Here is a 14,356-nt window from a genome sequence, read left to right as displayed (position 1 = left end):
ATTGACACCTAAGAGTAATGACATTTAAGAGTTCATTTATGTTAGGAATTATTGATGGGTATTTGACTTGTGCATTTTAAAAGAAGGTTTGGGCTTGAAAAAAAACAAATATAGGATGAAGGTGTTACTCTTAATCAATGACTTATTACTGTTCATTTACTTTAAATATTGTCGGTGAATAACATATTAACATCGAAACTTTTTTCATGAAAGTAAACAGGCAAGATTTATAACGAAGAGAGGATTTGTTAAAATATTTGAATGTCGGCCCTTTGAAAGCCTTTTAATATGGGTCAAACCCTTAATGAGTTTTATAAATAAGTTATAAAAACTAATAAAAATACATGTATGAGTGTGAACATTATAAGAATACAAACTTATATATGAATAGCATAAATATAAACAAGATTCAAGCTTAATTAAAGGATTTGGCCTAGATGCTCTAAAATCAAAAGACTTCGAAAACATATTGAATACATTTACAATGCACTTTCATCCACAAACACATCATGTAAAAAAACACGTAAACAAATTCAAATGTCCACATACATACGCAATCAATCTTAAAGCTTATTCAATCTAAAACATCTCATCATAATACACATCCAAGTCAACCATAAAAAATCATTAAAAACATATTTAGGGTTTAGAATAGACCTCCTAAAGTGGCTAAAACTAGGCTAAAAGGGTTGGAATAGTGGTTGAAGGCTGGTGGACAAGGTTGGAAAATTTAGTGATGATAACGCGAATTGTGTTGCGTCATTGAAGTAAATTGTGAGTAGAGGAAACATGTGGCTTAGTTCAAATGAAGCACCACTTCTTCCTTTTCTCAATGGTGGTGGTGGTGTCAATCATCGCCAACAATAAACAGAGATCTAATCGTTCAAAGTTTGGTCTTTTTTCCTTTTAATTTTGTTTTTTTTTTCTAAACATCTTGGATTGTAACACACAGTTAAGCTTAGTGGTGGGAAGGGGAGGTGTATGTCCTAGTTTACAAGAATCACCATTTTTTCCTAATGGCAGTGACGGTGTCAATCACCATTAGTTGGTGAGAGAGATTCAGCACTTGAGAGTTTTGTCTGACTACTATTTGTTTCTCTAGAAGCTTCTTTTTTTTTTTAGGTTTTTTTACAAGAAAAAGGTAGGAAAATTATTCCGACAACGAGGAAAGATGAGTGAGAGGTTATGATTGTTGCTGTGGTGGATGAAATTGCAATGGTTGGCCGAAATCCAGTGAGGTAGGTTGAGAAGATGTTAGGGATTTTGTGTGTTTGCTTTCTCAAATTTCAGCTTCTTAGTGCCTGGGTTGTCAAGTGGAGTGGATTAGGGTGTTTTTTACTTTTCTTTTATTTCTCTCTTTCTCTTTGTTTTTCTCTCCATATATTGGCTAAGGTTTCCTACACATTTTCCCCTTTATTTATACTACTTTTCTTAAAGATATGTTTATTTTTGATTCTTTATTTTAAGAATATCCTTATTGTATTTTTTTAGTCCTTTAATCATCTTGTTTTGCATTTTCAACCACTTGTCAATTTTGCCTCTGTTTTGATTTTATAAATTTTTATATTTTGATTTTTTTCTAATAACAAATTTAACATTATTTTTTTAATGGATGCGTTAATAGCTAATTACATCTAAAGCATATTTTTTATTTTTTAAAAAGACATTGAAAATTACTAAATGGGCACAAATGTCTCGAAAACATATTTTTAAATTTTTTATTTTTTTGAGAAGACATCAACAAGAGAAAAACTAAGTGGAAATTACAAAATGAGCCTATTAATGGCCAAAATGCATTGAAAATACATTGTTTTAGATTTGTTTTAAAGTTTTTGTAAATATTTTGGAATTGAGGGTCAAAATTGGGTTATGACATATACATCTATCAAATCAAATATTTGCACGGACACAATTATGAAAACATCTAACCTTTGTAAGTATTGTTTTAAAAAATTAATTAATATAAATTTTGAAGGATAGTTTACCTTTCTATAAGTGTAACACTGTTACATTGATAAATAATAATCACAATGGCTATAATAGCATGATGTTAATAAAATAAAATAAATCTATTACAAACTATAATGTAACATAATGAAAAGCAAATTTCTATAAAGTAAGTGTCACGTTATGTAATGCCCATTTTTTAAAACCTCAGTCTTTGTTTGATTGCTTGTTCTGAGTGTGTTAGCTCTATTAGGTTCAAAACACACTAAATTGCATAAAATTTATTACCAATATACAATGATGCATGGCTAATATTTTTCGTAACTAGAACCTTTATATGACTATTTATTGATCAATTACATGTTTATTTGTTATTGTTAATTTACTCTCTTGCTAGTTTTGATATTTCTTTTGTTATTTTTTTTTTTAATTTTTCAGAGTCCAAAGATATCACAAGGCCATAATTCTCCAAGATAGGGATTTTATGTTTTTTTATAGCTCTGAAATGCATGTTATGTGTTTTAAAAACTCTTTTGCATGTGCTTAACACATTTTATTTAAGTTGTATATTAGCCATATTTTTATTTATTTATCATGTCATTATATGAATCTACTTGTTCATTTAAACGTATACATTCATTATTTTAAGATTAGCTCATTTTTAAGGTCATATCAAGAGCATTCATATAGTCTTAACATCAAAGCATGGCCATGACCTTTTTTTTTTTTTGCACATTTTTCAATGTTGAAATGATGAAAGTGTATTATTGTAAGGAAAAAAAGAGGTTGAATTTTTCTTCAGGTTGTGGTGGGTCATTAAACTGTATTTTTCATACTAAAATTGCATTAATATAGAAAGAGCTAAACAAATAATTATATATTTGATCATTTTCCTAACTTTTAGATCATTAATATGCATATTTCAATATTGGTTTTCATGGTCAAAATTGCATGAAACAAGTCTTTTTAGTAATAAAATCATAACTATAACCTTTGTACACATTTTAATTCATCGCAATGCCTAATTTTCGAGAATAAAATACATTATCTCATGTAATCTCATAAGTGTTCTAGTTGCTGTATTTTTTTGTTAACACTCATTAATTCAATCAAACAAGGTTATGATTAGGTGCATTAGATCCTCTTATAGGTTTATATGGTTTGGGCTTGTTCTATTCTTTTAAGTTTCTAATGCTTTAGTTTTATTTTGTGTATGTGAGGGTTTGATCTGAACTAATGCATATGAAATCTTTACTTTCATTAAAAGCTTGCTTTTAACTTTAAAGAATCTAATGGGAAAACCTAACCCTCCATTGTAATTGTACAACTTGGTTGAGTTTAATATAGCTTACACTAAAACTATAAGGCATTGTCATGTTATATGAGTAAATCTCTTATCAAAATCCAGATTCTAATATTCATTATGGTATTTGTTTTCACCAAAATAAGTGACAAGAATAGTCAATAGATCACTCGGAACTTATAATTATACTAAGGTAATTTAAAATAGGTATAAATAAAAAGATATTTCATAGTTAGTGGTTCCAATGTATTTTTTTAAACTCAAATGTATGCAATTTATAGTTGTTGGCACTAAATAATGGCTCAATTATTGAATTAAGCTAAGTTCTAGTGTCAATGTTACATTTGGTGAAAAGTACGACAATATCAATTTGGTTTTGAAAGTACTAATTCAAAATGAAGCTATCACGATCTTGTTAGAGTTTTGGGACCTTGTTTGTAGATGTTTTGCTAGGTTTTTTTGAAACATATACATTCAACAAAAATGATAAATTTAAAATTTTACAGGAGTCCAAGAATCCTATTAGATAATCTAGGATCGTTTAGGGTTTATGCGAAGATTACCTAAAGATTAAATCTTCTTTTAAGGTTTGATCAACTTCTTCAATGATGGGTTATCGCAAACCAAAGTCATCCAAGTATCTGGCTTCTAACAATAATCCACACGAACCACCAATCAAAAATCTCTTAAAATCTTTTTTTAAAGAGAAAGATTATTATGCCAATGAGTGCTAGCTCCTTTTGTTCTATAACTTATCTAATTTCTCTCTATTAAGAAAATATAAGACATAACATTCTATTTATAGGAAAACCCAATAACCACATAAATGATAAAATATCAATTTTCCTCATTGAATAATATCAAATATATTATTTCAAGATAATTTTTATAATTTTATTTAGTTATGTCCTACTTGATTATTCTAGGTCTAGAACTTTAATTCATTGTCATTTTAGTCCTTAATTTCTAAAATTTATATACAATCAACACACTATTACGTGAGTCTTTTCATAAACACATGTGAACTCTCCATATGAAATCCTATGTGAGTCAATTCAGTATACATATCATGTGACAAACACCTATATATTAGTTTCAGATATTTCTCATACCTTAAATTATAAAAACAACTGCTTCTTTTCATAAAAAATATGATATGTATTAGTTTCAACGCCTCTAATTAATATCAAATTTTAATAGAGCATCCATTAACATTTACGAATAATATTTTGATGCAATTGGAATCTCATAATTATAACAACTTTATAATTTTCTTTGTAAAATATTTTTGTCCAAAAAATTCATCTTTACTCTAGATTTATTAATCAAATATTAATTTCAAAATCAAACACAAAAGAATATTAAAGATAAAGAAAAAATTTATTAATAATAAATATATTTTTACATAAACAAAGTCAAATATTAAACATATTACAATATATTAAACACAAAAGAATTTTGAATATATTTTTTAGTATGAATGCAATTAAAAAGAGATTCAAATATTAAACATACAAAATAGCTATACAAGAAACATATTACACTAATAACAATGGTTCATAAGTAAACATAAAAAAAAACTTCTAAGTTGTTTTAGAAAATAATATCTATTTATGTAAAAAAAAAACTTGACCGATATTATTTAATTTCATGAAATATTTTAGGATTTAGTTTTTCCCCATATGCTTATATATGTTAGATATTGATTTTTGTCAAATCAATATCATAAAATTTTCAATTTAAAAATAAATACGATAAAACTAATAATTTAAGAGGTTTCAATGTACCATCCTATATAAATATTTTGTAAAAAACAAAAACCATATTATATTTATATGAAAAGTGCACTTACATAACCTACCACATCAAATTATAAAACATTTTATAAGAATTCTACAATTTCTTATTTAGTTCATCCATCTCTCAAGTTTTTAAACCTTTAATTTTTTATATGGATTTGTACCCCCACAAAAACTTGAAAAAAATTAAGAATTTTAAATCTCAAAAAAGCCAAACCCTTCTTATCCGAAAAAGAATAATCAAAATCTTTATTTTTTATTTAAAATCTTATATAGTAATTGATACTTGGTTAAATTTTTTTCTTAATTGATATAAGATTAAATATTACTTAGTTATAAGATGGTTAAATAAATATTCAATAATGCTATTTCATGAGAAAAAAAACAACAAGAATAGATGATGAGAAAATTATAAGCCATTAGATTTAGGAACCCAACACTAACTTCCATGTTGATTGCATTATCCAATACCTCTTGATTTCTTTTCTAATATATTTTTGCTTATTTTTTTATGAAATAGAATTGTTCATAAATCTTTTGACCTCATTGCTTTTTTCCTTACCGAAATAATTTTCAAACTCTTAACTAAAAAAATTTCTTTATATCATATAATAAAATTGGTATTAATAACTATCCCTAATCCATCTCTTATAGAGTTATGGAGCATAAGAACGACTAGTGGTCAGTTACAACCAAACTCAATATTTTTAATATAAAAAAAACTTGGTGTTTTGATGGTTACATTGGTGTTTTGATGTCTTTAGCAGAACTTCATGATTATTTCTTTCTAGTTTTAAATGACATGATTAATTGGTCAAACTCTAGTTAGCCAACAATGGATCTTTTTGAAGGTACGTTCCTTTATTAGAACTTAAATCTATCTAACGCTGATTTGAGAATTATTTAACTAGAAATAAAAGATACAACTAACACTACTTACCACAATAATATTGTGTTAGTCAATAAGATCATGTAGGTTATGACTGATTAGCTCAAACAAATGTAGAACAATCTCAAGTAGAGTTGATCAAAAACTCTTTTTGGTCAATTTTCTACAGAGCATGGCCTTGGATATATTTCAATAACAAGCACTCTAATAGAAGTGTTCGAAAGTTCTTAAACACATCTTAAGTATCACATGTCCATACAACAGACACCACAACAAGCTCAATCCAATTTGGACATAATCATATACAAGGTCTCACCTATCCCACAAGTATATAGGTATTCTTAAGCCAATTATATGACCCAATCATCTTATTTACAATCAGCTCAATCTATGCTTGGACATTTAGTACCCCATAGGTTACCTTTTATTAAGGCAATCTCAATCCTTCTATATGTCAAGGACCTAGCATGTTCTGGATCAACAAACAAAAGAAAAAAAATTTGATTGAATTAACCTAATAATTAATATTTAAAAATGAGAAATGATTTAATTTTTTAAAGCTAATAAATAGAAATGTTGTTTGAGATGGTATGATTGACGAAGTTAGAAAGAAAAGAAGATTTATATAGATAGTTATATGATCTTATATAAGAATTTATGATAATTGTATTTCACTTATATTTTAAAAGATTTAGGTTTGTATGATGTAAAAAAAATAAAAATTCATCTCTAACAATCAAATAAAAAAAAGTAATGATAATTAATTGTGTTTATTTAAAAGAAAAATTAGAAAACTAACGCTTAACTTATGTTTAAATCTACCCTTTTAAAATCACAAAATGTTTTCAGAACTATTTTTTTTTTTTAAATTAGAATAAAAAAACTACCATTAGATTATCCCGTAAAATTGTTGTGTGTAAAAGTTTTGTATCCGTCCAGGCACACAGTTCAATCCCTATAATAAAAAACTTTTTTGGTGAATGACAAAAAAGGAATTACTCTTAGCTTACCAACGCTGTCTATAGCTAATCCAATCATGTGCTCATCACATGACAGAAAATCATTCAATTTTTGATAAATGAAACTTAAAAAAAAAAAGAAAACAATAACTCGAAGAAATTAAGAAATCAACCCTCCTTCTAGACCGAATTCATCTCCTAACCCTAACCCTAACCCTAAAATCCTACTACTTCTACTCCGATTTCCCGAATTTTCCAACATCTCCGATCAAATAGAAGAGTGAGCTAAAGAGTGTATCATTTATAGCTAGCACTGTTTGCTGAAGAGTGAGCAAAGCAACAGGGACGACCTCAGAGTTGACAAACAGGTCAATAATATTTGGTCGTGATTCTTCCTCATCGGTGCCGGTCGATAGATCCGGTCAACTGGATTTGTATTTGCAATTGCAGTAGCTTGGTTAAAATTCATCCGGTGAAGTCTACTGATCATATAAGACAAGGAGGAGATCTGAGGGAAAGGGTGGATTGATTTTATCATGAGATGGAACATAGTCTTTTGTTAAAAAATTGTGCAGATGATTGTCTTATTGTAAAGCACAGCTGCTTCGAGTGATTCCATTAAGGATTTGGAGGTATGCAATATGGTTTGAATTTTCACTCTCTCAAGTTATGTTATTAGCAGGAGTATTTTATTCTTGATGATAATAATAATAATAATAATAATAATGCCATGAGTTTGAGGATTTATTATTATGTCAAGTAGAAGTAGAATTAGTACTTTTATTATTGCAGTTTTATACCAAATATTACTATTACTATTACTATCAAGTTGGAATCCGAATTAAATTCCTGACAGTTTTGGTTTATTACTCCTTCAAAACCTGTCTCTCATGCCCCTTTTACTTGTGGTCTCGTATAGTCTAAACCTAGTACAGATTCTCAGTGTTATTTGTCTGACTGATTTACACTTAAATTGATGGTGTCGTGATGGTGAACTGGTGGAGAAATAAGCGTAATTTATTGAGGCTGCAATCTTCAAGACCAAGGCTACTTACCAGTCTCTCTCTTCTTCTTTTTTCCCATTTCTTTTAGTTTGATTTTTTTGTTGGTCCTATTAGAAGTGCAAATTATATTAGCCATTGTAATTTTATCATTAAAAATTTAATTAGAGATTATATTCAAGTATCGTGTCTGAAATCTTTTAGTTTTGGTGGAAAAAGTTTGCCAGAAAGACTATTGGGATCCATATAATTACATCAATGAATAATTTGACTTAATTAGGGATGTATGGATAAATGGGAGACTAACCTTAAGGAAAAATTAAGCCATCATCCCAAATTTCTAATTTTAAGACTATTGTTTTTCTGCAATTAGAAAGAGTAAGATTACACAAAAAGAAAACTTATACTAAAAAACACTAATAACTATTAATGCAATGATTTTATGAATCATTTATATGGCAAGTAAATCACTTATATAACATCATTTGCCATTTGTCTCATTGGTATTAATGTTTTTATGTCGGACTTTTCCTTTCAAAAAAATGGTCTTTAAGAAGTAACAATCTCACAATGCTGATGCCTGTAAACCTTGGAAAGAATATACTAAATTGAGGAACTTGTAATTGAGTGGAATTATGAATCTCAGAATGGTGCAATGCTCCTAATTATCTCAGCTTGGTTTCGTTCTCCTAATATTCTGCAATTTAAAACTATCACTGATCATGTTGGGACTTTTAGTTCAAGTTGTCATTGTAAATCATATTATAAGTGAACTTGGATTTCAGTTCTTATCCTTTGATTTGTGTCCTTTGCAGGTGTATCATCCTTTATTGTCGTTTGAACTCCAATTTGCCTCTATGTGCTACAATACTACTACTTTTTCATGCATTATTGTATCTATTGGGTTTATAACACAGAGTTTGCTAGGAATCTGATGCAATGGCAACATCTAGTAAGTTCGATATGTCTTCTGATAGCCCGGATAGGCCGATATACTCTAGTGGCCATCGTGGATCCCACTTAGCTGCTCAGATGGACAGATCGAGTAGCTTTCGTGAGAGTATGGAGAATCCAATCCTATCTTCTGTCCCGAACATGGCTCGAAGTAGTGCTGTGGTAGCGCAGGGAGACGTGGTGAACTTCTTCCAATGCATGCGTTTTGATCCAAAGGTGGTGGCTGCAGACCATAAATCTAGTCGTCAAGGGGACTTTAAGCGACACATGAATGCTGCTCTTGGAATTTCAGCAGATGACTCTTCTGGTTCTTTGAAAGGCAAGGTGGTATTGTCTCCCTCACCTGAAGAAATCAAGCGAGTAAGAGATGGTCTGCGTGGAAGCTCTGCCAAGGGCAGGTAGTTCTTTGAATATTTTGCATTTTACATAGTACCTTTCACTAGTTTAATTAAGTTCTATTAAATAAATAGGGAACGTGTGAAGATTTTCACTGAAGCCTTGTCTGCATTCAACAAGCTCTTCCCAACCATACCGTCAAGGAAGAGGTCTAGATTAGAAGGTTATTCTAATGATAGGCCTAATGCTTCAGTATCAAGCGATCGGTCGGTCCTTGTTCCAAGCCTGGGTAAAATGGGAATTCAAAATCATTCTGCCACCAGTGGTTTTGAACTTGAACAGCAAAAGTCAGAAGAACGGACCAAAAATATTGTTCCAAACAAGCGCACACGAACTTCTTTGGTGGATGTGCGGGTATGCAACTTCCTTTTATTACCCGTTCATGATTGTTTTATTTAATTAACTTGTAAAGTTCAGTATGATTTGTCATGTTGGTTATTGATTAGACATCATCACCTTTTCTGGGTTGCATTTGTAAATTAGTAGTAATACATTTGACCCTGTTTTGATATCTCCCACAATATTACATGGAAGCCTGCCTGTTTTAGCTAATTTGCCTTTTTATTTTTTTCCTTTGCCTTCCAGAATCTCACTGGATTCGAACCCCTTCTTCTTCTTCTCCTTTGAAGTAGGACAGGATGGTACTATGTTGTTTAAATTCCACCCCTGTTATTTACAACTAAAGTACAAGACTTCCTTCTTTTATTTTTTGTGGCGCCTTGGTTTACAATGCCTATTTGTAATGCTAGTGGTGCTTTCCAGGTTTTCCAAATGTCATGAACTTTCCCGTGTCTTAGTTTCCTTAAGATAGATCACCTCATAAGCTCTGACTAATAAAGATGGATGTGCAGGGTAATGCTCTGGTCAGGCCATCTGGTACTGTTGACAGAGACAGGGAAATGCTAAGGCTTGCAAATAGTGGTGCTGTTCAAGGTGAGGATCGAAGTTTATCAATTGGTGTTGATGGTTGGGAAAAGACAAAAATGAAGAAGAAGCGTTCTGGGATAAAGCCAGATGTTGCTTCAAACATGGTGTCAACTAAACCCTCAGATGGCTATCGGGAATCAAAACAGGGAGCGCTGCAAAGACCTGGTACTGATGCTCGTTCAAGATTGAATATTGATTCCCATGGGTTCAGGTATGCCTTCTGAAAGTGATCTATTTCTCTACCTGCATGCGATGACTACAATAGCACCCGTGAACGTACCCCACTATGTTTTACCATTTCGTTTAGTTATCATTTTTCCATAATTGTTGAGTTCCTTACGCTACCTCTGTTATCTCCTAATTATTGTTTTTGAGCCTTGTGGTTGCTTTACTCCAATAGGAGGATTTGTATCAAACACTCATGCAGTTTTCTATTGTTTGTCACATGATATTATAATGCTATCTTTATTTTATGCCACTGTTGTTTCTTTCCTTTTCATTATCATCCTCTTTCCATTTATGGTTGAGTCTACGGTCTAGAATTTTTGTGGGAGCCAACATCAATTTTAAGCATTTACACTACTTGTTGTGGGCCAAGGGTGTGTTAATTAAAAAAAAGGGGGAGAAAAATGACACACCGTTATGGTAAAATGTAGTTGTTTCTTTTAATTTCTGTGATAATCTCTCCTATATATGATGTTTTCCTGTGCTGTATTTTTCTTATATGGGCTAGCTTCAAGGAATTAGTGAAGAAAAACAACTCAGTTAACAGCAATAAAATTCAAAGCACATTTGGTTACACGTACCTTCCTGAGATGCACAGTTACAGCCTTGAATGCCTATTTATGAAGGAGATAAAAAACACACTTTGTAGAGATGTAATATACTGGTTATCTCAAATTTCACATCAAGATTTTTTTTGCAATGATACAATTTTCCTTTTGTTTCAGTTGTGGAAGTAGTTGTCATTGAGGATTGCTATAACGATTATGTGGTTAGTATATGATGTGCTTGACTAGCTGTAAAGATTTGTGTAGTTCTTGCAACTCTATACTAAGATCAAAACCCATCACTAGTTCTGGGAATGGTGAAAGGATTTTGGTCCAGATTTTGGCCTCATGATGGTCAAAATGATTTTGCTTTCACTGAAACAATAATCAGAAGTAAATTCAGTTATGCTAAATTATTGTTAGAATCCTTTCTCTGTTTTTGTTTTCAGCTTAATTTAACTTTAGAGGAAGATTTGTTCGGTTATATACTTTTGGTAATTGCTTTACATCCTGCAATCTCCAGTTCGTGAGGCAAGATTAACTTGTATTTCTCTATAGGCCTGGAGTTTCTAATGGTGCTGTTGGAGTTGGAAAAATAGATGGTATCTCACAACCAACAGGCTTGAGCGTGCGATCGATGACCCCTAGGACTGACCTGGAGAACAGTTCTCTTCTAAATGATAGGAGAGAACGCCCTCTTGGTTCAGATAAGGAAAGGGTGAATATCAGAGCTGTTACCAAGTATGCACTGCATCCTTAACACATTCATTCACATACCTTTGTTGTTATTTATATTCCATTCATTTAGCTCTGTTTCTTTCCTTATCATATTGGAATTTTCTCTTTGGATAAATGGAAAATCTCTTGTTCCTTGAATTGTTTTTTCCTCGAATATTTTATAGGAAACTTTCTTTTTCTTTATCAAGCCCTTCTTTTGCACCGTTAATATGTTTGATCAGGCTGTGCATGGATTCACTATCCTTTGTTTCTCTACAATGCTCAGGGCTGTTCGGGATGATTTTAATTCTGCTAGTCCCACTTCCAGTGCAAAAATGAATCCGTCCATTCGGGCTCCCCGATCAGGTTCAGGCATTATGCCCAAGTTGTCCCCAGTTGTCCATAGAGCAACTGCTCCCAATGATTGGGAGCTCTCTCATTGTACGAACAAGCCGCCTGCTGTTGGAGCTAACAACCGCAAACGCACAGCATCTGCTCGGTCTTCGTCTCCACCTGTTGCTCACTGGGCTGGTCAGAGGCCACAGAAGATCTATCGAACAGCTAGAAGAACAAATTTGGTTCCCATTGTTAACAATGATGAAAGTCCCACTTTGGATAGTGTATCTGATGTTTCAGGTAATGAAATTGGGGTGGGATTTGCCAGGCGCTTGAGCGGCAATTCTCCTCAGCAAGTTAAATTAAAAGGTGACACTTTATCGTCAGCTGTTTTATCAGAAAGTGAAGAATCAGGGGCTACAGAGGTTAAATCTAAAGATAAGAGCAGAAAGTCTGATGAGATAGATGAGAAAGCTGGGCAGAATGTTCAAAAGATATCACCTTTGGGCCTTCCATCAAGAAAGAACAAGCTGGTTTCAGGTGAAGATATTGGAGATGGTGTTCGCAGGCAAGGGAGGACTGGGAGGGGTTTTACTTCAACAAGGTCTCTTGTGCCAACAGCAGTTGAGAAACTGGGCAATGTTGGAACAGCAAAACAGCTTAGAAGTGCCAGACTTGGTTTTGATAAAAATGAAAGGTCAACATTCTGCATCAAATTTTCTAGTTATCCATGAAATGTCTTCATTTTATCTAGCATTGCTGCATGTCAGATTGGAAACTCATATTTTCAAGAAATATTTTTGTGCAGCAAGACAGGCCGTCCTCCAACCAGAAAACTCTCTGATCGTAAGGCTTATACACGCCAAAAGAATACAACAGTCAATGCAACAGCAGATTTTCTTGGTACTTTACTTTAAAGTCCCTCAGATAATTTTCTGATACCCTAAATGTTTTCTTTCCATTTCTCTTCTTTTCCATCCATTTACTTTTGGTTTTGGTTTTTTTAGTTGGTTCAGAAGATGGGCATGAAGAGCTATTGGCTGCTGCAAGTGCTGTTATTAATCCTGGTACTTGTCACTGAAAATTTTTGTTCCTTTTATTGCTTGAATTCTGTCTTTGTTGGTTAATTGATTTGATTGTCACTGCAGGCCTAGCCCTTTTGAGCTCATTTTGGAGGCAAATGGAGACATTCTTTGGTTTTATATCTGATGTAGACATTGCTCACTTGAAACAACAGGTAAAGCCTTTTGTTTTTCAATTTAGTTTATGTAGGATGCATTAAAATTGTTCCACCTCCACTTAGCAGCATTTTATAATCTTAGCCATGATCATTCAATGTATTAATAGTAATAGCTTAATCATACAGCTAAGTGAGTCCTGTTTGACCTTCATTTAATTTAAGTGTGTGTGTGTGTCCAAAATTGTTGATAGACTTCTATATTTATCAAATTTCAGTGGTTGTGTCCATATCCAGCAGTATTACTCGTGGATATTTGTTGCAAAAATGTTTAGACTATTGTTGCTAATGGTAGAGGACTTCTTTCTTTCTATTTTCTATCATTTTAATGTTTTCCTATTAGATGGAATTATATTCTTGTTTTCAGCAAGATTCATTCATTTAGTTCAGCAGAAGCAGCATGTAGGTAGAGAAAGAAGAATTCTTCATTAAGGGAGATGACAAGCCCATTGATAAAATTACGCATATTGATTTAAGCTCTTGTTGCTAATCAATAACAAATGGTTTATATCTTTGAAATTCAACCATTATCAGCCATTCACAAATACTTCTCCACCTGCAGCAGTACCATGTATGGAGTCTTGACTCTTGGAATCTCTTTTTAGTAAACTTCTGTATTCTTTCATGAAGGTTTCATTCATCTTGATTGAGACGAGTAAATAAATTTTTTTTGCATCTCCTAACCAACAATTTGGAAGATTGATTGATATTAAAATGGTAATGAACTCAGATTTATGTTTCTTGATTTTGAACATGGAATGGATGTTGTGCAGTAGTGTATTGATGCTTTCAATCTGTTAAATTTGCTAGAATCTAATTTATTTTGCACATTAGACAATGTTCACATGTATATTTGATAAATTGATACTTTTAACTACATAACGGATTATAATATATTTCTTTCTAGAAAAACTAGTTTTCCTTCTCTTTTATATTCACCAAACATATTCATAGATATATATGTGCTAGTTCTTTTAGGGTTCTACCTATCTGTAATATCTCTGTGGAGCATCCGTACTCTATATAGAATGTTACAAGCAGCACTCATGCCTTTCTAATGCTCAAAGTTATAATCATTGATTATTGAATATTATGGTGAAGTATTACCCTATATTATTTTG

The 14,356-nt window shown here is 31.7% G+C and overlaps 1 protein-coding gene across 16 annotated transcripts in view; it reads left to right on the top strand.

The window, feature by feature from the left end:
* The window catches only part of LOC18100364 (uncharacterized), a 41,488-nt gene that overhangs the window by 23,700 nt on the left and 3,432 nt on the right, over positions 1–14,356 (top strand). For 5 of the 16 annotated variants that reach the window (XM_052453606.1, XM_052453610.1, XM_052453609.1 and 2 more), the window contains exons 4-10: positions 9,412–9,602; positions 10,100–10,386; positions 11,504–11,686; positions 11,949–12,695; positions 12,807–12,901; positions 13,006–13,065; positions 13,147–13,235. In XM_052453606.1, coding sequence (XP_052309566.1) covers positions 9,412–9,602; positions 10,100–10,386; positions 11,504–11,686; positions 11,949–12,695; positions 12,807–12,901; positions 13,006–13,065; positions 13,147–13,235 — 1,652 coding nt within the window. Of the gene's footprint in view, positions 1–6,996; positions 7,530–8,713; positions 9,251–9,295; positions 9,603–10,099; positions 10,387–11,503; positions 11,687–11,948; positions 12,696–12,806; positions 12,902–13,005; positions 13,066–13,146; positions 13,236–14,356 lie in introns of those variants that run through there. The other 11 variants (XM_052453608.1, XM_052453613.1, XM_052453603.1 and 8 more) reach the window with 10 other exon arrangements.

This window comes from Populus trichocarpa, chromosome 6, assembly GCF_000002775.5.
Source record: "Populus trichocarpa isolate Nisqually-1 chromosome 6, P.trichocarpa_v4.1, whole genome shotgun sequence".
NCBI classification, from domain to species: Eukaryota; Viridiplantae; Streptophyta; class Magnoliopsida; order Malpighiales; family Salicaceae; genus Populus; species Populus trichocarpa.
This window is presented reverse-complemented; position numbering and strand designations above follow the sequence as displayed.